The 27,987-nt window shown below is 49.9% G+C and overlaps 3 protein-coding genes across 4 annotated transcripts; 2 read left to right on the top strand and 1 right to left on the bottom strand.

The window, feature by feature from the left end:
- The first annotated feature begins 6 nt into the window (after nucleotides 1-6).
- On the top strand, nucleotides 7-3,847 carry PREB (prolactin regulatory element binding). 2 transcript variants are annotated; one of them, XM_047068249.1, is made up of 9 exons: nucleotides 8-362; nucleotides 960-1,152; nucleotides 1,339-1,559; nucleotides 1,741-1,821; nucleotides 1,921-2,045; nucleotides 2,245-2,418; nucleotides 2,562-2,634; nucleotides 2,824-2,983; nucleotides 3,146-3,847. In XM_047068249.1, the coding sequence occupies exons 1-9, from the start codon at nucleotides 228-230 to the stop codon at nucleotides 3,238-3,240; spliced, it is 1,257 nt and encodes a 418-aa protein (XP_046924205.1). In that variant the 5' UTR covers nucleotides 8-227; the 3' UTR covers nucleotides 3,241-3,847. The 2 variants fall into 2 exon arrangements, with proteins under 2 accessions (XP_046924206.1, XP_046924205.1); XM_047068250.1 differs by lacking the exon at nucleotides 2,824-2,983 and having other exon boundaries at nucleotides 7-362; nucleotides 3,146-3,199.
- Nucleotides 3,806-9,460, bottom strand: ABHD1 (abhydrolase domain containing 1). The gene is made up of 9 exons (XM_047068255.1): nucleotides 9,347-9,460; nucleotides 6,016-6,176; nucleotides 5,501-5,683; nucleotides 5,258-5,303; nucleotides 4,973-5,085; nucleotides 4,674-4,847; nucleotides 4,464-4,512; nucleotides 4,201-4,366; nucleotides 3,806-4,076 (listed from the first exon to the last, which is right to left on the bottom strand). Exons 1-9 carry the CDS (start codon nucleotides 9,458-9,460, stop codon nucleotides 3,865-3,867), a joined length of 1,218 nt encoding a protein of 405 aa, XP_046924211.1. The 3' UTR covers nucleotides 3,806-3,864.
- Nucleotides 3,930-27,975, top strand: CGREF1 (cell growth regulator with EF-hand domain 1). The gene is made up of 6 exons (XM_047068254.1): nucleotides 3,930-6,508; nucleotides 25,420-25,508; nucleotides 26,609-26,674; nucleotides 26,753-26,823; nucleotides 26,964-27,088; nucleotides 27,307-27,975. Exons 2-6 carry the CDS (start codon nucleotides 25,432-25,434, stop codon nucleotides 27,751-27,753), a joined length of 786 nt encoding a protein of 261 aa, XP_046924210.1. The 5' UTR covers nucleotides 3,930-6,508; nucleotides 25,420-25,431; the 3' UTR covers nucleotides 27,754-27,975.
- The last annotated feature ends 12 nt before the right edge of the window (nucleotides 27,976-27,987 follow it).

Here is a 27,987-nt window from a genome sequence, read left to right on the forward strand (position 1 = left end):
GTGCGCACTGCGCGTTCACCGGACAGGGTTAAGACCGCTCGGAGCCGAGATATGGATTCCTGAGTGTGGTGAAGAGTTTTGCCAACTCCGAGGGAGCGAGGGAGCAGTCGAGAATCCTCCTGGCGGCGACGGGATCAAGTTGAATCGCGGCAGGGCGAGTGGTCGAAAGCCGGGCGTGGCATGTCCCGGGTGCCCCGGTGCGGACAGTGAAGCGCGCGGCGAGCAGGATGGGCCGGCGCCGGGCGCCCGAGCTGTACCGGGCCCCGTTCCCGTTGTACGCGCTTCAGGTCGACCCCAGCGCGGGGCTGCTCATCGCTGCGGGCGGAGGAGGCGCTGCCAAGACGGGCATAAAGAATGGCGTGGTGAGAGCTCAGGGCCACTGGGGCCGGTCACGGCACGGGCGACGGGGGTAAGGGGCCTTGGGGGTGGGCTGTACCTCCGGCTGCACACTAGCTGCATTTCTAGCTTGCCCCCTCCCCGGTGGAAAGCCCGGCGCCCTGGCGGGAATTTCACCTGAGAACTTACCACGAATCGTAAAGTGGAGTGAAAACAGCACACGACACCGCTTAGGCAGGAACGCTTCAACTCAACCTCACAAGCAGCTCCAGGGGTCTTATCCTGGTCTTTTCTGGGGAGATCGCATAGACCTGTGTCTCTGCTCTCTAGCAGCGGCAAGAGTGCTGCATTTGGTCTTTAGGCAAGGGTTCTTCACTCTTCTGAGGATTACCCAATTATTTTGTAAACTGGAGGTATTAATCCCAACCCTCCTTGCTGTACAGCTTTGTGACGTTCCAAAGAAAGAAAGAAAAGGAAAGAAGCAAGCAGGCTGGGAAAAGCCTTTTAAATAGAAAGTGTAGTAAGCAAAGAGATAGGGCTTTAGACTAGAGGATGTAAGGTTGTCCTTGAGGTGCTGTCTGGGCACCCCTGAACCTTGCTCACCCTGGTTCCCTCTTCCACAGCACTTTCTGCAGCTAGAACAAATTAATGGGCGCCTGAGCGCCTCTTTGCTACACTCTCATGACACAGAGACACGGGCTACCATGAACTTGGCGCTGGCTGGTAACATCCTTGCTGCAGGGCAGGATGCCCACTGTCAGCTTCTGCGCTTCCAGACCCATCAGCAGAAGGGCAAAAACAAGACAGAGAAGGCAGGTGAGAAGCTCCCTCTTTAGCTTTGGGGTAAGGGTTAAATGAGTAAGATCACTTATTTTGGTTCCAAAAAAAGGGGTTGGAAGTGGGTTATGGTAGCAGGCAAGAAGCTGGATGTTCACTACGAGGGAGGGGGCAAGTACTACTTACTATAGGGCCCTGAAACCTGGCAGACTCTTTGTATTTCAGGTTGCAAGGAACAGGGGCCACGACAGAGGAAGGGGGCAGCCCCAGTAGAGAAGAAGTCTGGAGCTGAAACCCACCAGGAGGGGGTAGAACTCAGTGTAGAGAATTTGCAAGCGGTGCAGACAGACTTCAGCCCTGATCCGTTGCAAAAAGTTGTATGCTTCAACCACGATAACACCCTGCTCGCCACTGGAGGGACGGATGGCTACGTTCGTATCTGGAAGGTGTGGTTTTGTGGGTTAGAGGATGAGTGTCAGTAGCAGCAAGGTCAGATTGTGATGAACTGATCATGGGTTCTGGGAAACTTGAGTGGAGCCTGTACTGAGTGGCAGAAAAAAAGAAGGGTGGGGATCATTGCACCCTTGCTGGGTACCTAGGGTAACCATGATGGTGGTTTGGTCGCAGGTACCCAGCCTAGAGAAAGTTCTGGAGTTCAGAGCCCATGAAGGAGAGATTGAGGACCTGGCTTTGGGGCCTGATGGCAAGGTGAGGAAGTGAGAGTGTCAAAAAAGTAGGTGATTATGCTGCTTGTCCAGTAAGTGGATCCCCTAACTGTCCATCCTTGGAATCTTGATTCCTGACTAGTTGGTAACTGTGGGCTGGGACCTTAAGGCCTCCGTGTGGCAGAAGGATCAGCTGGTGACACAGCTGCACTGGCAAGAGAACGGACCCACCTTTTCTAACACGCCTTACCGCTACCAGGCCTGCAGGTGTGAGACCCCAGAGGGTAGCTAAAAGAGGCACAGCCTAGATGTGGTGGGGGAGAGGGAAGAGACTGGGGGGAAGCTGGGGAGGATTGTAGCCTTGGTGGGTGTTACCCCAGGCCTGACCAGGGTGCAGGAGGGCACAAACCTCTGAGAAGGGCTGAGCAGGCCCCAGGAGCTGAATATCCTCTCACCTGGCCCCCAGGTTTGGGCAGGTTCCAGACCAGCCTGCCAGGCTGCGACTCTTCACAGTGCAGATTCCCCACAAGCGTCTGCGCCAGCCCCCACCTTGCTACCTCACAGCCTGGGATGGCTCCACCTTCTTGCCCCTTCGGACTAAGTCCTGCGGCCATGAAGTCATCTCCTGCCTTAGTGTCAGGTGTGAGACAGTGGTGACTTGGCTGGTTGTGGGTTGCCTGGGGGAGCTTGGAAAGATGTCCTGTCTGAGGCTCTGAAGAGTACTATTGGTGAATGTTGCTGCATAGGCCCCCGGGACAGTGAGCACTTTATTTTTTGTTGCAGTGAATCGGGCACCTTTCTAGGCCTGGGCACAGTCACTGGCTCTGTTGCCATCTACATAGCTTTCTCTCTCCAGGTAATGGGTAAAGGTGGGCACTGCCCTGAGGGCTCTTTGGGGTGGGGACTCTGGGCCTGCTCGAACCTAAGTGTGTAGGAAGGGTCTGGCCCAGCTCTAGAGGAAAAGCCATCTGGGGACAGGGAGATTGTTTTCCAGGAGAATGTTCTGAACAGGGCCATCCTTCAATAGTTCTTCTCCTGTCTCCAGCGCCTCTATTATGTGAGGGAGGCTCATGGCATTGTCGTGACAGATGTGGCCTTTCTACCTGAGAAGGGTCGTGGTCCAGAGCTCCTTGGCTTCCATGAAACTGCCCTGTTCTCTGTGGCTGTGGATAGTCGTTGCCAGCTGCACTTGCTGCCCTCACGGAGTGAGTCATTGGGATGGGGGTGGGTACCGCCCTACCTCTAGCTATAGCAAAAACTTGCCCCTTGGAGAATGGGCCGCTTGTTTGTAGCCATCTGCCCCCTTCTTGAATGGTTTTGTTCTTAGCCCCTTTGCCTGCTGACTTCTTCCCTTACCCCTCCTGCAGGGAGTGCTCCTGTGTGGCTGCTGCTCCTGCTATGTGTCGGACTTATTGTTGTGACCATCCTGCTGCTCCAGAGTGTCTTTCCAGGTTTTCTTTAGCCTTTCTGCTCTTAGGGAATCAGGGGCCTGGACATTACTACCTTCTAGAACAGAGTGGAGGCCTGAACCCCGTTGCTCATTCCACCTGAATCCATAGTTGGCGTTCCTCTGATGAGACTGACGGGCGCTGCCTGCCCTGCCCACTCAAAGCTTGGCTATGGCCCTGTGTGACTCTGAATCCTGAGAACCCTTCATTCTTCATCCGTGGATCCTCCCAGGACAGTGGTATCTGAAGGCCAGGCCACACCACCTGCATTCTTCCTCTGCTTGCCAGAGGCTCCAAAGTTGAGCTTGTCCTTTCTCCAGAAATATGTGAGGATGCCCAAGAACCTGGAGGTACTGCTGTCCATCACTTGGTCTTCACGTGAACCCCTGGCGTTTGCTGGAGCAAGCACTGGCCTGGGACTTGCCGTTAGGGAAGGAAGGGGCAGAAGGAAGACCCAGGCAGTAATCTCTGGGTCCAGCCGGGTAGCTCCAAGCCAGCCAGGCGACATATACAATAAGTTCCTGGATGGTCTTCCCTACCCTTGAGAAAAGGGAAAATGAACCTCAGCACATTCAGCAGGAAAAGTTGATATTTAATAAACAAGCAAAGACTGAACTGAGACCCTAGTGGTACTCCTGTCAGTTCTTGCCTCCCTCAGAAGGTGAGAGATCCTTGAGGTTGAGCAGCGACACTGGGTGCTGGAAGATGGCTTTGGCATACTGATGCAAGAGGCGGTTCATGTAGCTGTGCTGCCAGGGGAACAGCCCTTCCAGGAAGCCAATGTGGCCACCCCGGGCTGTGATGAGCAGTGCAACATGGGGAGAGTGTTGGGCAGCCTGTACGGGAAGGGCTTGGGGAGGGGTTAGAGAGGAGGTCAGGAACTGGCCTTTTCTGAGAGCCCAGTCTCTCTCCCCTTGCACCTCACCACCTGTTTTCCCCAGGGCCTGTAAAGCATCCAGATTCGGGGTGCTCACCGTGGACTGGGGAGAAGGGGTCATCAGCTGCATTGAGGCAGAGCACAGGGGTCTGGATGGCATCTACCTTGGTTCTTGGGCTTGCTGCTTGGTAGTAGGTAACACAGTCTTGATATCCAAAAGCCACAGCTGTGTAGCGCTCATCAAACTGGCGGATTGTGCGGGCCTGCATGTGGCAGAGGGTGGGGTACGCTAGGATGAGGATAGGGAATAAGAAGATACTGAACAATTTTGGGTAGGGGGTGGTGGTTGAAAGACTCTACCTGTAGCACAAAGTCTACGTTCACCACCTTTTCCATCACCTTCCTATTTCTGCAAAAGAGTTCATAGAGGTGTGACTCTCCTGGACCTGACCCTATCGTATCTCATGAATGAGCAAACCCAGTTACAAAACTAGTCTGAGCACTGGGAGAACCTGATATTTCTGCCATCCCATCCTGCCTGCTGCCCCCTCCCACTTGCCAAAACCCTACCGGTTCACAATGTGGCAGAGCTCGGCAGTGAGGCGCTGATTGAAGAGCAGTGAGTTGAGTGGGGTCTCCAGGGAGCGGGTGGTTTCAGAGGAATCCCAGCATGCAGATAGAGTCAGTGCTGCCACCAGCCCCGAATCTTGCCCTGTTCGAGCTAGGTGGTTCAGCACTAATATCCTGAAGGATGGATCCAGGGGCCGTGAAAGAAGGGTTTGCGTTAGTGAGTTGGGAAAGGGGGAGAGGACATGGGGGAGGAAACAAAGGAAGACTGGACCTTTGGGTCAAGCCCAGGCAACCTTTACCCTCCAAGAGAGATGCCCACAGCCAGCAGTGGCGCTTGGGAGTAGCGGTGCTTTATGTGGCTCACGACTGTCTCCAGATCTTCAGTGTTGCTTGCACAAAAGGCTCTGTGAGTCTGAGGCAAACCAGATAATTGGGTAGGGAGGGAGGCCCTGGCCAGAAGCAGAAAGATGGGAGGGTTCGAGAGATGGAAGGAAAATGGAAGAAGGATGGGTAGGTAGAACCCCAGGGCCAAGGATCCGTTAAGGGAGTGGGGTGAAGGGCTACGACAAGGAAAGGATACTCACCAGCAGTTCTTCCCCACGGCAGCCTCGGTTGTTAAATACAACAGCTCTGTGACACACACAGGTACGTCTCAGCCAGGCCTTTCCTAGAAGCCCCGCTCCCCTTTTGGTAGCCTTCAGGAAGACCCCAGTCAGAAGTGCCCCTCATATAGTGCTTTCTTCCCAGAGGTATCAGGGTCTTGATCGGCCTCCCTATTACAAGGCCTCAGATACCACCCACTGCCTCTGGGCTGGACCCATCCTTACCTATAACCATCCCTCAGAGCTTGGTTGACTAGTTGTGAGATATAGGAGTCCTGGCTACTGCCTGTGATACCAGGAAGCAGTAATACAATGGGCTGGGTGGTGGGGTCAGGATATTGACTGCTGTTGTGCTGGCCAGCCCAGTCTAGCAGGAGCTGTCCTCCATCTGGGGTTTGGAGGACTTCGCTGTGGTTTTGGAGAAAAGGGCACACCAAGATACTCTGAGGAACTCCGTGTGCTTCAGAAGGTTTACCTCTCTTCCCCACAAACAACTCCCCTCCTGTATCATTTGAGGGCACACACTGTGCCCCACATTAAGACCATAACAAGGTGTAATGGGACGTAAAAGATTAAATATTACCTCACTGTTGTGCAATTAAATAGCCCTTCTGTATAACCACTCTCGTTATCCTCAACACACTGAGGTACGTGGGGCAAAGATTACCTTCAGTTTTAAGTAGTAGACAGGATTTCCCTATAGTTGCAGCTTACTGTTCACCCGCTCTGTCCCTTCTTACCTCCAGTAAGGGACTGGAGGCCGAGACTGCAGCAAGACTCGAAAGATGGTTTGTAGCCGCCCCTCAAAACACCACAGCGTAGGGTAGAAAGTCTCCAGAGTGATCGGACAGTGTTGCTCCAGGAGGGCCAGAAACCGGGGCCCAGTCACCAGTTGAGGCCTCTGTAACCACAACAGTCTACCTCACTCCCCTGGATTTTGCACAGCCAGTGAGGCACCTGACACCAGAGCAACCCCTCTCCAGAGGCCGGCCTCTGGCGGTGAGAGACCTAACATACCTTGGCCTGGAATGGCCAAGTCACCTCTGTTTATAATAGAGTCCAGCTGGAGCCCCAAAGAACTCCAGTCCTGGAGGGCGAACTCCAGTCCTGCAGGGTGAACTCCGGCACGGACTCAACTGACCTGGAACCAGGGCTGGGAACTGCTGCAGCTGACTGAGTGCTGACTCCTCCGCTCAGGCTATCTGTGCCCCAAACCCATTTTGCAGAGAGCAGGTAATATCAACTGCCCAGCTGAGTCCTTGCGGAAAGGGTTGGCATCCTAGTCAGAGGCTGAAGAAATGCAGTACCATTCAATCTGTGACTTCTGCCTTGCAATTGATTTACCACACTCCTCTTCCTCAGACTAGCTCCAGCCACGCTGGCTGCGCCTGATTTTAGCACCCCGTTGCCACATACTCGCGTTCCCTCCCTACCACGCGCTCACTGCTGCTTCTACCACAGCACCTCATTTTCTCGCTCATAGGACCCCTGTCGCCAGACCATACTCCAAAGGAGGAATGGTCTCGATGTGAACAGATTTTCCTCTTGTTTCATGCCAGCCAGAGGGAAGGTAACACAATGGCAGGGACGGACAGGTCAGTGGGGACTCGGCTCTGATTTTCCACCCCTCTGCTTGGTTCTTGGGTACACATCAAGTGAATGAGAGGGCTAGCTGCATAGCAGGCTTATGAAACGGGCATGCTGTACAAAGCCAAAAGGTCACAGTCTCAAGAAATTTCTTTTGCTGTTGCAAGCCCTAAAGAACCTGAGGACCAGATTCCTATGTCTTCTGCAGTTTTAGTACCCAAAAAAGGCTAGGTAAATTATGAACTAGAGAGGCCAAGTTGCTAGCGCAGCTGTTGAGAGATGTGACTCATAACATGGTCTTTAACCCCCGGAATAATAATGCTTGAGATTCATTGTATGCTATATGCAGGTTCTAGGCTAAGCCCAACCTTATGAGGGAGCATATTTCATAGGTGAAGAAACAGCGACTCAAAGAGTTTAAGTTGTTTGCCCAAAGTCACACAGCAAGCAAGAGGCAAAGCAGAATTCGCAATTATGATACTACCACCAATACTAGTAGGTTGAATTTGTTGAGTGCTCATGTTTCAAGCATTGTGCTAAGCACTTTACATAATTATACCCTGTGATTTTCACAATAGCTCTTTGACAGTAGATCCTGTGATCCCCCGTGGGAACAGGTTGGAATGTTGAGTAAGTTGTCAAGGGTCATGAAGCCTGCCAAAGACAGCTAGTGGCGGAACTGGAATTCAAACCCAGGTCTGACTCTAGAGCTTATGCTCTTAATCACCGTACTATATTACTTCCTAATTGCCAGGATTTTGAGTTGTTATCAATCTGTGGAATTTTTTTTTTTTTTTAAGTTTAGTTAAAGAGAGAATGCAAGGAGGGAAGGGGAAGAGAGAGGGAGAGACAGAATCCCAAGTAGGCTCCACACTGTCAGGGCAGAGTTTGGGGCTCAAACTCAATGAACCACGAGATTATGACCTGAGCGGAGATCAAGAGTCGGACACTTAACCGACTGAGCCACCCACGTGCCCCAATTTAGGGAATTCTTGATTAAATAAGCTCAGTAGTGTCGAATAAACTAGGTCACACATTTGATTTATATGGGTTAATTTCATTTTAGCTCTAGTGAAGTATTTCTTTTTTTTAATTTTTTTAACGTTTATTGATTTTTGAGACAGAGAGAAACAGAGCATGAATGGGGGACAAACAGAGACAGAGAGAGAGGAAGGCACAGAATCTGAAGCAGGCTCCAGGCTCTGAGCTGTCAGCACAGAGCCCGATGCAGGGCTCGAACTCACAGACCGTGAGATCATGACCTGAGCCGAAGTCAGATGCTTAACCGACTGAGCCACGCAGGCGCCCCATAGTGAAGTATTTCTTGACTCATTCCTGAGAATTAATTAGTAATATGCCATTGGTCACTGTGGGTAAATCAATAATAGTCCATTATCATGCTGGACAATCCAAACTCCTCAGGGCTTCCAGAATGTGCTTTTTCCTGCATTGTAACCAATATTTGGAAGTCAAGGAGGGGTTTGGAGTAAAAAATGGCAGAGGTCTGAGTTATTTGTGGCTGGTCCAAGCAAAGGAAAATGTTTATTAAGGACAGTTCTGGTCTGAAATGACTGACTTTTGAAATCAGGCATATAAGGTAGGATTTATAGGGTACTGTGAGGTTTGGATTTTTGTTTTACTAAGGCAGATTTAATACATGCGAATGTAAAAAGCTCTGAAAATACAGAAAGTTTAGATAACATTTAAATTCCCTATAGATCTTTAAGGGCTTGAATCGATAGATTTTTTTATTAGACTCAGTTACCTAGAACAGCTTAATGAAGATTAAAAGATTTAGATTTTTCTGGATATATGAATTATGTATTTTGTCTAAATTTCAGTGTTAAACTTCAGTGTCCAAGTTCATCAAAATCAACCTCTTGAGACTTTACCATTGCATTATATATACACGGAGAGCCTAGAACTTAACACAGGGCTGAATGAACAACGACAGGGTTATCCACGAGTCCTGAGCCACACAGGGAACCTCTACCCACCCTTAAGAGAAGCAAGGCTCTGCTAAGTGGACAGGATGGTGGGAGTCAGTCACATCTGCACAGGCCTCCGGTTCCTTTGTTCTGTGAAGTTAGTGAGAAACTCAACTCGACTGCCTTTTTAGAAGAGGAAAGCGTCTCCCTGACACCTGAGGATGCCTTCCAGCCGGCCCTTCCTCAAATGTTTGTCTCTATCATAGGGAGCAGCACCCCTCTGATGGCTGAAAGGCTCAACTGGCATGGGGAGCGTTTGGGACGCAGAGAATCTAGGCAGACAAAGAAGCAAAACTCTTCGTTAGGTGATAATAGCAAAACAGAACCCTGCTGTAGCATGGCAGGGCTGGTGGTGGAATTGGGGCATCAAATTTCACCTGGGGCAGGGGGCCCAATCATGCCACCTCCCACAAAGGGCTCTATCCCCTGGCTAGAAGCTGGCCCTTGGGCCAGAGTATCCGAAACCCACCGGCCAGAGCTTTGGACCCGCACCCACCTGGGGCACACATATCCAGTAGTAGCCCAAGTAGAGGGTAGCGCCAAGACCCAAAAGCAGAGAGAAGGGCTCTGTCCAGGTGCCAGTCTGAGGGCTCTGGGAAGAGCTCAGCATCTTGGGTGGTTGGGTTCTGACTTCCCAGTTCTTGACCCGCTCCTGCACCTGGTTCTTGGCCGGGAGGCCGGCAGGTGTGCGCCGGGCCCCGCCCCTTACACGCCATTGGACAGCCTGTGCAGGGACGGCCTCCGCTGCCGGGTGGGGCGGGGGTCCGGGCCCCGCCCCGCCCACCGCGGCCGAGCTCCGCGGCGGGCGTGGCAAAGGGCGGGGCCCGGACCTCGATCTGCGCCGAGCAGAACCGAGTTACCAGTGGTGACCTCCCCGCCCGTCGCCCGCTTCGCGCGCCTGGGCGCCTCCTGCTTCCGCCTCCCGGTGACTAGCGGTGCCGCCCCTTGCAAGGACCACCACCCTCTCCCCAGCCTCCATCTTGGTGAGACGTACCTCCAGCGCCTTCCTCAAACTCTGCCCCCGCCACGCTAGTTAGGCAGTTTGGTTACGGTCCCCCAGTCAACCAGTCACTGACACACAGGACACAGCCACTCCTTGGTGACATCCTGCCCTTTCACACAGGGCAGCCATTCACTGTGAACTTCACATTCAGGACGTGGCCGCTCACCTTGTGACGCCCTGCAGTCCTGCAGTGTTCAGCTATTCACAGTGGACTTCCCATACTGGACACAGCCATTCACACTGTGGCACCCAGTCACATAGGTTTCAGCTATTGGGTGGATGGCATTCCACATGGAGTCACACACACACAAAGGTTAAAGTCACATACCATCACTCTACACCGTCTTTCATAATGTCAAGTAAGTACAATAGATACGTACTCATCCCCCACTTTGTACCAGGCAGTGGGATACCCCTGGAATGCTCTTGCCTGTCGTCACTGGAATGTGGAAACGAATAAGTAATCTAATAGAGCAGTGGTTCTCAGCCGTGACTGAAGATTAGAATCATCTGGGAGTTTTGTTTTGTTTTTTAATTTGTTTAGTGTTTATATTTTTGAGAGAGGGAGAGACAGAGCGTGAGCTGGGGGCAGAGGGGGGTGGTGGGCAGAGAGGGAGACACAGAATATGAAGCAGGCTTCAGGGTCTGAGCTGTCAGCCCAGAGCCCGATGTGGGACTTGAACTCATGAACCATGACATCATGACCTGAGCCGAAGTTGGCCGTTTAACTGAGCCACCAGGCGCCCTTCATCTGGGAGTTTTAAAAACAGCCAGCGCCCAGGCCTCACCCCCTGCTATAGTTGGTTTGGAGAGGAGACTAGGTATCAATATAACTTAGAAGTTCTTTGGAAGATTCAAATGTGTAGTCAGGGTTGAACCCCTGCGGTAGGGCACAGGGCTAGCTAGATAGGGGAAGTACTAGCTGCAGTGAGAGCACTGAGGAGGGTGCCTGAACACCATGGGTCAGAGCAAGTGTACCCGGATGTTAAGTGATGATACATTTAAGGTGAAACCAAAAATTGAGTAGGAGTTTCCCAGGCAAGGGAGAGGTGGGAAGAGAATAGTTGTTCCAGGAGCAGAAACAGCGTAAGCAAAAGCCTGGGTGTGAGAGACTTCTTAAAGGAACCAAAAGAAATCTGGTTGTCTGGAGCATATGAGATGGTCAAGAATCAGGCTGTGAGCAGCTACACAAGGGATGTGAGAGTTTAGACTAAGGATGGGGGAAAACCATCAAAGAGTTTTACAAAGGGGTGAGCAACACGACCGGCGTTATGTTTTAGAGGAATCATTCAGGCGACTTGGAGAACGGATTGATTGGAGGAGGCTGAGAATGGAAACAGGCCAGTTAGGAGGCTGTTAACGGTACTTCGGCATGGCAGGTGGCTGCCTGGACTGGAGGAGCTTGGGAGAGGAGTGAAGATCTTTCAGACAGGAGGCAGAATGGAATAGGACTTGGTGTTTGGAGGTCAGGAGAGAAGGAGAAATCATGAAGGATGCCCAGGTTTCTGACTGTATGACTCAGGGATGCATGGCGGTACCAGTCCCTGGGTTAAGGAAACTGGGGGAAGGGAAGGTTTGAGGAGGAAGAGGATGCGTTCTGAACTCAGACACACAGAGGTTAGGGTGCTGGTAGGTGTTCTAATTGCTTTTTCTTAGATTCTGTATTTGTCTATTTGGCATCCGTCAGTCACAGGGCCAAACTAACAGCCGAAGTTGACATTTCGTCTGCAATCCAGAGCCCATACTCTGAGCCACTTCTTTTATCTAAATCTCACGCGACAAGCCAATACTTCCCCTGTCCTAAATCAACCCAGGGTCAGGTATCAGATAACTAGGGACAGTCCCTATGTCCCAAAGCCTGCCTGATTACTCAAACTAGCCAATTCTAAGCTGTCTACCTTGCCCTGCCTTGCCTTTCCACTTTAATAAAGGCTGTGGCCTCTGCCTTCCTCCTTGCTCCTTTCTGCCCATGACAGAAGCCCACTGGGGTTTCCCCCTGTCATCCTGTGTAGTGAGCTATGCCTGTCGTTTCCAGGATAACTGGAGCACTAAATTTTTCTTTCAATGACATTGACCTCTCCACATTGTCACTCAGTCACCTTTATACATTAAAATCTAGGCACAAATTAGAGGATGTTCATTTCCTGAAGAGGTCTGGGGCTTGGGGCTTGGAATTTGAGGTTTGGCAGCCATCAGCATTTAAATGATATATTCGTTTTCAGGGTTGCCATAACAAAGTACCACACACTGGCTGTCTTAAACAACAGAAGTTTATTGTCTTACAGTTCTGGGGACTAGAAGTCCAACTTCAAAGTGCCAGAACGATCGGTTCCTTCTGAGAGCTGTGAGGAAGAATTTGTCCCAGGTCTCTTCTCTGGCTTCTGGTGGTGTGCTGGCAATCTTTGGCATGTAGAAGCTTCATGGCCACAAGAACATGCTACCTGCATCTTTGCAAGATGCTTTCCGTGTGTGTGTGTGTGTGTGTGTGTGTGTGTGTGTGTGTGTGTTTATGTCCAAATTTGCCCTTTTTAAAATAGCTTATTTATTTATTTTGAGAGGAGAGAGAGCAAGCAGGGGACGGAAAGAGAGACAGAGAATCCCAAGCAGGCTCTGCACTGTCAGCGCATAGCCCAACCTGAGGCTCAAACTGTGAGATCATGACTTGAGCCGAGACCAAGAATCGGATGCTTAACCAACTGAGCCACTCCGGAGCCCCCAAGTTTCCTCTTTTCACGTGGACACCAGTCAAATTGGAGTGGGGTGGGCTCACCCTACTCCAGTAGGACCTCATTTTCACTTCTTATACCTGCAGCGACCCTACTTCCAAATAAAGTCACATTCTGAGGTATTGGGGGTTAGGATGTCAACATATGACTTTTTGAGGGACTCAGTTCAACCCATAACAGATAGTGATGGAAGCAACATGTACAGATAGGAGTGAGGGGAGAGCCCAGAGGAACTCTGTTGCGTAAAGAAAACTAAGAAGAAACGAGTAGAGGGAGAAGATGGTGTTGCTGGACAGTGGGTCCCCTAATTCTCGCAGGTAGTGTCCAGCAATGTCCGCCATAGGAAGGAGGACAGAATGACTTAGATGAGAGTCAGTTGTTCTGAAAGATGCAGATTGGAAGGGCCTAAGGAGAGGGAGACGTTGAAGATTCTGAAGAGATAAGTTATTCCTTTGAAGAACTAAGTCCTTGTGGGGTGCCTGAGCGGCTCAGTTGTTTGAGCGTCTGATTCTTGGTTTCAGGTCCGGTCATGATCTTGCAGTTTGTGATGACTGCCCAGAGCCTGCTTGGATTCTCTCTCTCCCCCTCTCTCTCTGCCCCTCCCCTGCTGATGTGTGCACACTCCTGTGCTCTCTCTCTCTCTCTCTCTCTCTCACACACACACAAAATGAAAGAAAGAAAGAAAGAAAGAGAAAGGAAGGGAGAGAGAAAGAAAGAAGGAAAGAAAGAAAGAGAAAGAAAGAAAAAGAAAGAAAATAAAAGAGGAAGGAAGGAAGGAAGGAAGGGAGGAAGGAAGGAAGGAAGTCAGTCAGTCAGTCCTTGGGCCAGTGGGTGAAGATGTAGTCTGAAGCCTAGGAGGAATTGATATTGTGACAAAAGTAGGTGACACTCCATTTTGAGGTGACACTTTGCTGGCAAATGACTGCCACCATCACCCTTAAGATGACACTTTTCCCAGCCCTCTCGCCAACCATGTCTCGTATGCAGCCGCTTCTCAGTGATGCACCTGGTCACAGCCACCCAATGACACCTTCCCTGGAAACCAGCAGTCACAGCTGTCATGTGAGCATCACAAACAACTCAGGAAAGAGTTCAACCAACTACCCTAACACATGTACCGCTACTGTCCTCTCCTGTCACACCCCCGGACAATCATTCCCACCCTGGCCATACGCTCTCAGGGCCATGTTGTCGCTCTGGATACACAGTCACACAAAATACCTCTACTGTCACAAGTGCCTCACGCACACGGCCACATCCACTAGTCACAGCCACACTAACAGTTCCGTCCTGTCTTGTACACAGGCTGGGCGCCGGCGGGCAGTGGCACCGGCAGCACCACCACAGTTAGGCACGCTTCTCCTGAACACCAGCATCACCGGCTGTCTCTCTAGAAGTCTGTCCCTGTCTCTCTCACGGAGACACGGGCACACGCGCGCACGCACACGCGCGCCGGGGCCGCGGGGAGGAAGCCCGGCGCGGGCTGCGGAGGGCGGCGGCCCTGCCCGCGGCCGCTGGCGCTGCGGACTCTGCCCGGGCCAGGGCGGCGGCCGGCCGGAGGGCGACGTGGAGCGGCCACGTGGAGCGGCCCGGGGGAGGGCCCGGCGGCGGCGAGCCGAGGCGCGGCCGGCGCACAGCCTCCAGCCGCCGCGAAGCCGGACCCCAGCCCTCGCCGCGCCGCCGCAGGTGGGTCCGCGCTCGGCGTCGGGCGGCCTCGCCCCGGGCCTGGCGGGCTGGGGGCCGCGGGGCCGCGGGGCGGGGGCGGCCTCCGGCCTCTGGGGGCCCAGGCTGCGGGCGCAGCCCCTCTGCGTCCCCGGGCGGGGGTGGCGAGGAGCGGCGGCTCCTGCCTCGGGGCACCTCCCGGGAGGAGGTTACCCCGGAGGGCGAGTAGAGGAAGGGGCTGGAGCGCGAATCCCGAGCTCTCTAGGCGTGGTGATGGGGTTTCACAGTTCCCCGGCCGCCTTTCCCCCCAATGTCTCCTTTGTCTCTCTGACATCGTGGGAGGGAGGTTGGGGGCAGGCAGGAGTTTCATCCTCATTTGACAGATGAAGAAAAGGGGGACTGGGGAGGGACCCCAGCTGGGGCCAGCTGGAAGTGTTAGGGTGGAGACCAGCTGTCAGGTGTGGGGGACCTTTTTGGCCGGAAAGCCACTCTCTCTTCTTTTGGGGGAGGGGAGTGTCCTGGGAGGCACAGGGGGCACCAGAGGGATAAGTTAAGGGTGAGGATTTGGTTCAAAAGAACTTTGGGACAGTTAGACTCAGCCAGAAATGGGATGGATGCCCTATGAGGTGCTAGACTCCTGCCCTGGAAAGTCAAGCGGGGGCTGAATGGCCATTGACAGGGATGCTGTGGAAGAAAGCTTTGCATTGGATGGGAAGCTACCCAAGATAAAGGCCCCTGCCACTTCCTAGATTCTCTGGAAATACTCAAAGAGCATGCGCTCGCTGCATGTCATGTAACGGACATTATCCCACTGCATCTTCCCCAGGCCCGTACAAGGCAGATACTGTTGTTCCAGGCGCAGAGAGACTCAGGCACCCACCTAGGCCCCAGCGACAGGATGGAGGGGCCGGGTTTGATCAGAGGTCTGACCCCAAGGCTGGGCTCCCCTCCCGTGCTCGGAGGCAAAGGCTTGAAGAAATCTGAGGCCTGAGAGTCGCTGTGACTGGGAGTGTATGAATGGGAGTGTGTGTGAAGGATGTGAGTAACTATTACATCACAACTGTTAACTATGAGTTGCAGTGGCTTTCGTGTCGTCATGAGAGTAAATTACGTTTATGAGCATCATAGTTATAGGAAATGATTAGGAACATTTTAATTGACAGGCAGTGGTTCAATAATGGCTTTATTTCTTCTGTTGCTTACAAAAGCTTCTGTAAATGCTGAGAAATGTCTTACGTGTGGACCAGTCACATTATGCCAACCTCATTACACATTACTTGAAGTGCTGTAGCTGACTTCCTTTAAGCAATATAGGTGGGTCATCTGTACTAAAAATGCCAGTTTGAAGCATAACTCCTGAGAATATTACTTGGATTGACATTAACAGTCCACATCCAGTTATTCAAGTTTGTGACGTGAACTATCGTCAGAATGCTAAGGTTGTCAGGAGGGCCCAGGTTATTCCAGGTAGAAGGTAGAACAGCTTGGGCAAAAGCACTGTAAAGTGAAAGTGAGAGGTATTTTGGGAGCCTCTCCTCTGTTTGCAGCAGAGCATTAGTGTCATAGAGCACCGGAAGATGAGTGTAAAATGGTGACCTGATATCTATCTAATTGTAGAAGGCCTTGAAAATGCCAAGGTGAGGACTTTGGACTCTAATAGAAATAGGGTGCCACTGAAGATTTTGGAGTTCCAGCTAAGGAAGATTAATGTGATGTGGGTATGGAGGGTCCTTTAAATGGAGAAGATACCAGAGGCAAGGGCAAGAGAGAGGCTACTGCATTAATTTGTGCAAGAAGTACTTCGTTATGCACTAACATTCACTGTAACCCTGTGAGTTGCGTACTGTTATTATCTCCCTTGTGGAGGTAAGGTAACTGAAGTTCAGTGAGGACAGCCTGTGGTGGAGCTGGGATTTGAACCTAGGCCTGGTTGGTTCCAAAGCTCTGTTCTCTGTCCACTACACATGCTGCATAGTTACATACTTGTGATGGGTGCATATGACCGAGAGGAGGAGAGTACTGGTAATTCGTGTGGACAGGGTACATGCTTTTCAGGGCCCAGGACAAAAACAAAATTAAGAATTTCAAGATGGAGGGGTGCCTGGGTGGCTCAGTTCGTTAAACGGCTGACTCTTGATTTTGGCTCATGTCGTGATCTTGCAGTTCATGGGTTTGAGTCCTACACCGGGCTCTGCACTGACAGTTTCTCTCTGCCCCTCCCCCTGCTTGCACTCTCTAAATAAATAAATGAATAAATAAATAAACATTAAAAAATATATTAAAAAGAATTTCAAAACAGTGACAGCAGAGTATTACACTAAGCACAGGGCCCCTCCGAGAGCTGGGCCCCTGTGTGACTGCCCAGGTCACACGCAGTTCAGATTACTCAGACAACTTTAACAAACCGCCTCGAAACTTAGTGGCTGAAAACAATAACTTTGACTTTGCTCACGAGCGTGCCGTCTGGGCAGGGGTATGGAGACAAGCACATTTCTGCTCCATTCAGTGTGGGCTGGGGCACCTGGAAAGCTGGGGGTCGGAATCACCTGAAGGTTTGCTCTTTCTCCTGGATGGTCCTCGGGCTGGGGAGATGTGAGCGGCTGAAGGCCAGAACAGCCGAGGCTCCTCAGACATCTCGCTGTCTGTGGTTTCTCCAGTCTTTTCGGCGTGGTAGCTTCAGGGACGCCAGACTTCTTCCACGGCAGCTCAGGGCTTCAGACGCGCATATCTGCGTGTAGGGAGAGAGAGAGGGAGAGAGAACCAGAACCGGGTACAAGCTATGTCACCTTTTAAGACCCACACTTGAAAGTCACGTAGCATCATTTCAGCTCTTCATTAGGAGTGAGTGGCTGAGTCCAGATCATATACAAGGAAAGGCAAATTAGACTCAATCCCTTGTGGGAAGAAGTGTCAAAGAATTTGCAGACATGTTTTTTCAAACCAGCACATTTGGCCTAACGAGTGTGTACGTTAGTGGGCCCGGAGGGTGCTTCTCCTTTATGCCTGAGTTGCTACCCCCAGAGAGTCCTCTTTTAAAAGGCAACTCGTAGTGGATGATAACACATTAAGCCTGGATAATAGGTTTGGACAGCTCTGAGGGATTTAAATTACTTCAGTGCCTCCTGTAGGCGTAGGTCCTGGCAGAAAACAGATGGGGGTGGGGGGGGGTGCGGTAGTGTGGGGTATGCCCACACCATCTGAGGGTATCCAGGGAGGGGTGGGGATGTGTGAAGCCACTGCAGAGCACTCCAAGAAAACTTCTGGAGGGGAAGAAGGCATTATTGTACAGCCAGGCATGGGATTTTACAAGATATGTAAACTCTTGTGTCATTTATGTATTTATTTATTTATAATTTTTTTTAACGTTTATTTATTTTTGAGACAGAAGGAGACAGAGCATGAACGGGGGAGGGTCAAAGAGAGGGAGACACAGAATCTGAAACAGGCTCCAGGCTCTGAGCTGTCAGCACAGAGCCCGACGCGGGGCTCGAACTCACAGACCGCGAAATCATGACCTGAGCCAAAGTCGGCCGCTTAACCGACTGAGCCACCCAGGCGCCCCAAATCTTGTGTCATTTAACCCTTACCACACCCCACGAGAGGTCCGCCTCACGTGCCACACAAGAACCCGAAACACAGAAGTCCCACAGCTACTGCGTTCCAGAGCCAGGATTTGGATTCAGGCAGCCTGAGGTTAGGGCCCCTTCCCTTACACTTTGGGCTGTGCCACCTATGCCTTATAATTCTGTGTTTCTCTTTCTCTTAATCATTGCTTAACATCTGTATCTTTTCCTACTTATATATTTGCAAGCTTTAAGAAAAAAAGGAATAAGTACTTCTACTTCATACTCTCATCTCACTTATAAGAGTGCCTCACATATAGTAGGTGCTCAATAAATATTGAAGAACCAAATACACTTTATCTTCATTCTACAAACTTAGTATTTATACTTGCCTTCCCTACAGATGCTCACGCTCCTGGCCTTTGTCATGAAAAGTCTTTGACATCTGGTGCTACCCATGCTGTCCTCTGTGGCATCTGGTCCCAGGATCTATACTTTCTGGCATTCTCCGTCTGGCCTCTTTTGGCCAGCTGGCCCTCTCAGCCATTATGTGCCTCTCCTTCCGCCTTAGAGAACCCTCAGCTGAACCTTGCCATCACCACCCCCGAAACCCAGCAGCACTCTGGATACCAGACCCCTTCACCTATATCGTCCTTCAGCCATTGTTTCCTGGGTGCTCCGGTGCCCTGCAGGCAGGACCTTCCCTCTAACCCTCCTGGCTAAGGCACACATCCCTGCAGTTCTTGCATTTCCACTCAGTCTCCATGGACTTTCTGTTGAGATTTCTGTCTTGAACCCCCTGTTGCAGTAGGCAGCGGTGTTGAAACCCTACTTGCCTCCAGTCCTCACTTGTCCCACTGCACTTGACTTACCATGTCCTTCGTGATACAGCAGTTTAAACCCTTGATATATTCAAATCTGTCTATTTTTTCCTTTAAGACTTATGAGTTTGTAGTATTTACATTTTTTATGTTTACTTTTGAGAGAGAGAGTGCGCGCACGCGAAAGCTGGGGAGGGACAGAGAGAGGGGAACAGAGGATCTGAAGCAGGCTCTGTAGAGAGCCCTATGCGAGGTTCCAACTAACCTCGTGATATCATGACCTGAGCCGAAGTTGGATGCTTAACCGACTGAGCCACCCAGGCGCCCCAGTATTTATCATTTTTTATTGCTCCGTCTTATAATGAGATTTGCTTAGCCATTGCCTAAATGTTAGACAATGTCAGGTTGTTTGTTTCTTTGACTAATATTTATAGCACAGTTATAGATATCTTTGTAGTTTCTTTTTCCATTTGAGTTCTTCCCTATGTAATCCTCAGGATGGTGTTATTGGGTCAGAGTTTCATGGCAATTAATACATATTTGCAGATTACCTCTCTAGAAACGTTTCAGGTTTGTAGACCCTCAAGTGATATAGGTTAATCCTCACTGATTCAAATTATGTAATGGTTATAGGACTATTAAGGTTTGCTATTTCCTTTTCCATCAGTTTTGCTACTAAGTTTTTCTAGGAAATTAGCTCTATCCTCTAAGAAGTTTTCAAATCTCTGCTGTTTCTATAGTTATGTCCCCATTTTCAGTTTATTTGTACCTTTTCTCTTTGTTCTTAATGCGAATTGTCAGAGGTTTGTCTATTGAATTAGTCCCTTTTTAAATTTATTTATTTATTTTTTATTTTTTATTTTAGAGAGGGGGAGCAGAGGGAGAGAGGGAGAGAATCTTAAGCAGGCTCCATGCTCAGCATTCAGCCCAAATCAGGGCTCGATCCCACAACCCTAGGATCATGACCTGAGCCAAGCTCAACTGACTGAGCCACCCAGGTGCCCCTGTATTAGTCCTTTTAAAGGAACACCAGTGATGGGGCGCCTGGGTGGCTCAGTCAGTTGAGCTTCCGACCTGGGCTCCCGTCATGATCTCACTGTTCATGAGTTCGAGCCCCGCGTGGGGCTCAGCACTGACCACTCAGAGCCTGGAGCCTGCTTCGGATTCTGTGTCTCCCTCTCTTTCTCTGCCCCTCCCCTGCTCAGGCTCTGTCACCCTCTCTCAAAAATAAATAAATAAAAATAAATAAATAAACATTAAAAAAATTATTAAAAAATAGAAAAGAAACACCAGTATTTGCCTTTGCTGCTCTTCTCTATCGTGTTCCTAATTTCTGCCATCTTTTATTACTTTATTTCTTAGTTTATTCTGTTTTACTAGCTTGTTGAGTTGGAAGGTTTAACTCATTAACTTTTAGTCCTTTCTTCTAATATACACTTTGAAGTCAATCCATTTTCCCTCTGATACCACTTTGATTACCTATCTTGTTTTCATGCATATCCTCCCAGTATTATCCAATTCTAAGTATTTAACAGTTTCCATTATGATTTTCTTCTTTGATCCACATACAAGTATGACTTCTAAATTTCCATATACGTGAGATTTTTTACATAATTTTTGTTATTGCTTTCTAATGTAATTGTATGTTAGGCATATAATACAGGGTGAGACAGATTCTTTTTTTTTTTCCTCTAACGTTTATTTTTAAGACAGAGAGAGACAGAGCATGAACGGGGGAGGGTCAGAGAGAGAGGGAGGCACAGAATCTGAAACAGGCTCTAGGCTCTGAGCTGTCAGCACAGAACCTGACCCGGGGCTTGAACTCACAGACCGGGAGATCATGACCTGAGCCGAAGTCGACTGAGCCACCCAGGCGCCCCAGGCATATACTTTTTTTAATGTTTATTTATTTTTTGAGGGAGAGAGAGAGAGTGTGAGCAGGGGAGGGGCAGAGAGAGAGAGGGAAACACAGAACCCGAAGCAGTCTCCAGGCTCCGAGCTGTCAGCACAGAGCCCGATGTGGGGCTCGAATTCACAAGTTGTGAGATCATGACCTGAGCTGAAGTCAGCCGCCCAACTGACTGAGCCCCCCAGGCGCCCCCATTTAGCCCAGGCATATTAAATGTTTTATTTAACCTTCTACATTCTTACTAATGTTTAGTCTGCTTAATCTTTCAAACACTAAATGAGATATGTTAAATTCTCTACCATGATGGCAGATTTGACTTTTCTCCTTGTAGTTCTGCCTGTTTTTTTTTTTTAAAGGCTTTATTTTTTTAGCGCAGCAAAATTGAGAGGGAAGTATAGAGATTTCCCATATACCTCCCCCCTTCAGCCCCTCATGCACAACTCCCTTATTATCAACATTCCAGACCAGAGAGTCCAATCTTTATGACGGTTGAGCCTGCATTGACACATCATCATTCAAAGTCCATAGTTTACGTTAGGGTTCACTCCTGGTGGTGTACATTCTGTGGGTTTGGATAAATGTATAATGACATGTGTCTGTCATGATGGGATCGTACAGAGTAGTTTCACTGCCCTAAAAATCTTCTGTGCTCCTCCTACTCATCCCTTCCACCCCAGCCCCTAGCAACCACTGATGTTCTGACTGTCTCCATAGTTTAGCCTTTTCCAGAATGTCAGATAGTCAGAATCATTTAGCTCACAGCCTTTTCAGATTGGCTTCTTTCTCTTAGTAATATTCATTTAAGTTCCTCCAGGTCTTTTCATGGCTTGAGAGCTCATTTCTTTTTGGCATTAAATAATATTCCATTGTCTGGATAGACCACAGTTTATTTCTCCATCCTTCTACTGAAGGGTATCTTCTTTGCTTTCAAGTTGTGGCAATTTTGAATAAAACTGCTATAAACATCTGTGTGCAGGTTTTTGTGTGGACATAATTTGTCAGCTCCTTTCACTAAATGTGAAGGAGTGCAATTGCTAGATTGTGTGGTAAGAATATGGTTAGCTTTATACGAAACTGCCCGTGTCTCCCAAAGTGGCTGTGCCGTTTTGCATTCCCCCAGCCACGAATGAGAGTTCCTGCTGCTTCACATCCTTGCCAGCATTTGGTGTTGTCAGTGTTCTGGATTTTGTCTGGATTTTGGCAATTCTAATAGGTGTGTAGTGATATGCCAGTTTTTATTTTGGATGTTCTGAGGTTATGTTATTAGACACGTACAAGTTCAGAATTATGTTATCCTCCTATGGGATTCAAGTTTTATGAATTTTGTAATGACATTCTTTTGTTTATAATCATGCGTTAAAGTCTAGTCAATAAAGCTATAGTAGCTTTCCTTTGTCTATTATTGCTTTTTTTTTTTTTTTTGAGAGAGAGAGAGAGTGCCGATGCGTGTGCAAGCAGGGGAGGGGCAGAGGGAGAGAGAATCCTAAGCAGGCTCCATACCCGGCACAGATCCCGGCACTGGGCTCAGTCTCAAGACCGTGAGATCGTGACCTGAGCTGAAATCAAGAGTTGGATACTTAACTGACTGAGCCACCCAGGCGCCCTTCTGCTTGCCTTTCCTTTTTAATTTTTTTTTAGTTTTTTTCTCTTGTAATGCCTTTCTTTGAATTGATTTTTTTTTTAATTCCATTCATTTTTTCCTCTGGTGGTTTGAGGTCATGCATTCCATTTCTATTTTTTAGTGGTTATCCTTAAAACTTTTACATGCATATTTAACAAAGTTGCTCAGTATGTCTACTTTCTTCCCAAACAACCATCCGCACCTTACATCTTAATGTTGTCTAATATTGTAGCTCAGGCCACCTTTTCTGCCCCCTGTATTAACATAGTTGTCAATCTATGTTTGTTTATATTTTCCCAAATACTTTCTGATTTCTTTTCTGCTCACCATTTTCCCCTGCATTTCAAATCCTTTGGGGATCACTTTCCTTTTTCCTGAAACAGATCCCTTAGAATTTCCTTTACTGGAGGAATGTTGGTGGCATATTCTCTAATTTGTTGTTTATTGAAATTGTTTTTATTTCACCTCATTCTTGAAAGATAATTTTGCTGAGACTGGAGTTCTAGAATGGCAATCTCCCCACCGCCGCTCCCCACCTCCACCCCCTCCCCCCTGCCTTTCTCAATGTATTAAGATACTACTGTAATCTGGCATCACTCTTGCTGTTGAGAAATCAGCTGTCAGTCTAATTATTCTTCCTTCTGGGGTATTTACCTTTTCTTTCTGACTGCTTTTTTTTTTTAAAAAAAGTTATTTATTTTGAAAGAGAGTGCCAGTGGGGGAGGGGCAGAGAAAGAGAGAGACACAGAGAGAGACTCAGAATCCAAAGCAGGCTCCAGGCTCCGAGCTGTCAGCACAGAGCCTGACGTGGGGTTCGAACTCATGAACCTGAGATCATGACCCCAGCTGAAGTCAGATGCTTAACCGACTGAGCCACCCAGGCACCCCACCCATTGCATTTTAAAATCAACCTTTTCTTTGTATTTGTGTAAGTTATGTTTGTTTCTTCTTCAAATCTTCTTGGTCATTTTTATGTTCATATTCCTTCTGCATAGTTTCAAACTTCTCTTTGGTTTCTTGAAACATATTAAATATACCTTATATTCTTTGTATGATAATTCCAGTGTCTTTAATTTTTGCAAGTCTGGGTTCACCCGTTATTGGTTAGCTGGCTCTCATTCACAGTGTCTTATTTCCTTGTATGTTTATGACTTTCTGGCTGTAAGGTCATGCTCACCGATACTCGGAATTTCTTTGAGCTGGGATTGGAGTTGTGTTTCGTGGACAAGATGTATAATTTCCTCTGCTGGTCAACTGGAGGTACCATCAACCAGGTACCACTTAAAATATAAATGATCTGCTTTAGGTTTTTGAACCACAGAGATAGCATTAATTCAGGTCCTGAACCCACATTAGAGCAGGCTTGTTACAAATTCTGAGGGAAGACTTTATCCCTTCTACCCAGCACCAAGGTCAAGACTGGCAAGATTTGTGCTGCCCTTCTTTGTGACACATTTACTTTTCGTTCACCCTTAGATTGAGTCAGGCTGTTTGAATCCCAACTTTCCGTAGGGGATCTTCTATCAGTCTCCTCACGATGGGTGGGTCCAGACCTTATCTCTGGGCTCCTCTGTTGCACAAAGCACTCAGATTGATAGTGCAAATTCACCTGGATTTGGTTTGGCAGACACTTTTAAGGCAAAGCTGATTTCAAGCTCACTTCCCCCCAGGATGACCGTTTTCACTGTGCTTTTGCACTCAGAATTTCTTATTTTCTTGCCAACTCAATGCATTTGAAAAAATACTATTTTTATCCAACTTTGGAGTTACTTTCTTTGAACATTTACAATCATAGTCTCCGACATAGAGATCTGGATATTCTTCTAGACAACCCTTTCACTGAGGTGTATCCAGACCCCTGAGGGCCCGCAGTTGATATGGAGATCTCAGTCCCAACTACCTCCCTTGGATGGACCCAAGACGTGTCTTCTCTTTTGGGGACAACAACTGAAGCTCAAGCATCTGTGTTGCCAGCCAGTGTTCGTGTTTGGCCACTGGGGATTATGTTCGCCAATAAACTATGTCGACTCATGATATCTGTAGGGGCCACGTATGCAGAGAAAACTAAAGACGGCTTCCGTGCCTCTCAGTTGCTTTACCTTCTTGTAGACGTCCCTGTTTTGCTGCTTCTTCCTCAAGGCAGTTCTGCTTGCGCAACTGCAGCCAGGCTCCCATAAGTGTCTTCCCGTTGGCCGGATGCTCACCTGCTCTACCCCACATCTCTTAGGAAGTCGATGTCCAACCTTGCAGTGCTTCTGAACCTTGTTAGAATCATGGAGCGCTTTGAGAATCTCCCTTGTTAGAATCATGGAGCGCTTTGAGAATCTCATGAAACGTTTCTCCAGGAAAATCCAGTGCTGGCCAGAATGGCATTTCAGAGGGTGCAGAGGGTTTCAGAGGGTTCCTGGTCCTCCGCCCAGGTGATTTGTCAAGCACCTGGCGATTGGTCTTCCTAGAAGTGGGACTAGGGTCTCAGGCCTCAGCTGTGGTGGGTGTGTGCCTCCTCAGAAATTCATATGATATGTACATGCACCTGGGAGTAATCAGAAAGCTCCATGTTCTGTGCTTTTGATCGATCCTTCCTCTGTTTGACTGTTTTCATATAACCAAGCGATTGTGTTGCCAGGGAGCTTACAGAAAGTAGGTCCAAAGGAAAGTTGTTGTTTTTTTTTCTTTATATTGGGATTTCCTAACTGCATTTAGTAAATAGTTCCTGGGGCCACTGTTGGTTTGACCCTGATTTGTTTCCATCCCTATGTGAGTTTAGATCTGTTGCAAGGAGACTGAGCCTTTATCGATTTGTTCTTGGGTGAGTTTTAATAAATACAAACTAACAGTCTTACTCTGTGCGAGTCTTCGTCTTTTTGTATCCCTATGCATTTCTGATTTGGCCTTTTTCTTGACCTCTCTGAGCTAGTTTCCATCTGCAAAATGAGTGACTGGACTGGATTAGATGTACTGAGATTGCACTTCTCCGAGCACCTCGGGGAGGCTGGTGGGGGGAGAGGGGGCTGGGTGTGGGGAGGGGCTCCTGCCCTAACTGCTGCTTCCACCACAGCAGGTCTGCTTTAGGCGCCTTCCACCTGGGGTCTGGAGTAAGATTCATTTTGAATGAATTCCACAGGGGATCCCTGATGTCTGTGCCTCTGCCCTGAGCAGGAGTCCTGTCACCTGGGTTGCAGGTGGGGGCAGGGAGAGAAGGTGCTCCTGTCTAGCCCACCGACCCTCCACCCCTTCCCCTTGACTCCCTACCTCTGTTCCTAGTTCAGTTCCAGGATGTTACCTTTGACAGTGAGAGTGTTAGTGCTGCTGCTGCCCTTGGGTCAGGCCGCTCCCAAGGACGGAACCGTGAGGTAAGGGGATTCAGAGGGCAGGGCCGTGGGCTGGGACGGGGACAGTCTCTGGGGAATCTGAGGGTGTGGTGGGCCCCTCTGGGAGGCAGGAGACGGGGCTTTGTGCTCCCTGATCTCTGTATCTGAGCCCCGCTCCCTGCCCAGGTACTGCAGCCTCTCAGCCAGTTAGAGCACCCCTCGCAGGGTGGGCATTCAGTACGCGTTTGCTGGGGTCACTGTGTCTGGGATCCAGGAGCTCCGTTCCCACGGGGTGTGAAGCAGGAGGTGGAAGCTGTGGGCCAAGCAAGGGGCTGCGGTCCCCTCAGCAAGGCCTTATAGTGGGAATGCCGACGACATCAAGATCCTTAGCAGACCATTTCTATTTTGCGCGAGCATCCTTTGTCAAGGTTTTTGGTATGAATGCTACACAGTGGATGTGCTGGGTGGGGTGGAGGGACAGATCCAGGAGCAGCAGCGAGACTGGCAGCGGTGACAAAGGCCACTGCAGTGGCTCCTGCCAACAGTCTGGCTTCACGGGTCTGGACTGATTTGGGCAAACAGGTAGCCCTGTCCAGAACTGGGAGCAAACCGTGAGCTTTAAGGACTGAGAAAGAGACCCTGAGTAGGTTCAAACTCCAAAACCAACATAAATGCCCTCAGCTTGGAAAAAAGAATCCAGTCTGTGTTGTGGAGCAAATCGGGTCTGTGTAAAACTGGGCAGTGCCTCGGGGCTGAGCCAGAGACCTGCCCCTTGGGGCCTGGCACCAAAGTAGAAGGGTGACCACAATCCATGTGGTCTGGCCACCCGCTCACTGTTTTCCTGGATCTCCAACTTGTATCTACTAGGTGTGGCCTCATCTGGCCTCTGTCTAACCAGATGCTTTATTTGGGTTTTCACTTAGCATCTAAGTTAGGAATCTGCAAAAAGAATAGTCTGAGGGAGTAAGGTTCTGCTTCGGAGACCAGGAGGGCCCCCTCCCCACCAGGTTTTTGGGAATTTGAGAGAACAGTGCCCTTCGGGTCTGGGGAGAGAACCCTACAAAGAGCTTGAGGGTGGAAGGCGGGTGGCTGCATCCTGTGAGAGGCTCTTTGCAAGGCCGGCCCTTCTCTCCCTCCTCCAGGCTGGATCCTGACCTGCGGCAGCAGCCCTTGCCCAACCCCTTCCAGCCAGGCCAGGAGCAGCTCCGGTGAGTGGGCTGGTCTGGGGGGCAGGCCTGGGTCTGCAGACCGGCCTCTCTGGGGCTTACTTCCCGTGTTTCCACCAGGCTTCTGCAGAACTACCTACAGGGACTGGAGAAGATGGAAGAGGAGCCGGAACACATGAGCCGGGAGCAGGGTGAGGGCCTGGGCCGTGGGGCCGGCGGGTGGGGGGCTTAGGGCAGCAGAGTCAGGACTGACCCCAGGCCGTCGGGTGCCCCCTGCCTCCTCCATCTGTCCCTAGCGCCCCTTCTGATGTAGCTTCTTTCTCCCCCTTAGTTCTCCTCTACCTCTTTGCCCTCCACGACTATGACCAGAGTGGACAGCTGGATGGCCTGGAACTGCTGTCCATGTTGACCGCAGCTCTGGCCCCTGGAGCTGCTGATTTTCCTGTTGCCAACCCGGTAAGCCCTGCCGGCTGGGGGGCCCCTTCTCCCCCACGAAGGAGACGCCGCTTCTTGGGACTTCGGGTTTTTTCATCATGACTCCTTTGGTGAATCCACTATAGAAGAAATGCTCAAAGCACTGCATGGCAGGGATGTAGGAAGGTGTTGGGAGGGTCAGGGCTTCTGGGAACACCTCTGTTCACTGTAGACTTCACAGCAACTGTGTGCTTCCACAGGTGATCCTGGTAGTGGACAAGGTGCTCGAGACCCAGGACCTGAATGGGGATGGGCTCATGACCCCTGCGGAGCTCGTCAACTTCCCAGGAGAGGCCCCAAGCCACACAGAGCCCAAAGAGCCTCTGGAGCCACAAGATGTTGGGAGGCAGTCCCTGGTGGCTAAAAGCCCATCAAGACCAGAAACGCAGGAAGCCCTGGGTCCTAGAGGAGAAGATGGGGGACAGGTAGAGGCCAGAAGGGAGTCCTTGGAGCCTGTACAGGAGGCTGGGGGACAGGCAGAGGCTGAAAGAGAAGCCCCAGCCCCTGGAGCGGAGGCTATAGGACAGGCAGAGGCCAGGGATACTGGAAAGGAAGCAGAGGAGCTTCCAGGGGAAACACTGGAGTCGAAGGACACCCCAAATGACTTTGAAGTTCATGCTGTTCAACTGGAGAATGATGAGATATAAATCTTGAGGTCACAAGTTTGCCTCCCTAGAAGTCTCAGTACCAGAACATAAGCCCCGGAGAGTCGTGTGTGTGTGTGTGCGCACGTGCTGCGACGAGGACCGCCTCTTTGTCCACTTCCTGGCCCCAGTAGGGACAGGTCTTTCTGTGCAGCTCAGGGAGACCCTAAGTTGAGGGGCAGCTTTAGGGCCCAGACAGCCAATAAAAAAAACTGAATGAACTCATCCACTCAGGCC

Source organism: Lynx rufus, unplaced genomic scaffold, assembly GCF_022079265.1.
Source record: "Lynx rufus isolate CCGP_SWC_20201006 ecotype Redwood Valley unplaced genomic scaffold, mLynRuf1.p SCAF_8, whole genome shotgun sequence".
Classification (NCBI taxonomy): Eukaryota; Metazoa; Chordata; class Mammalia; order Carnivora; family Felidae; genus Lynx; species Lynx rufus.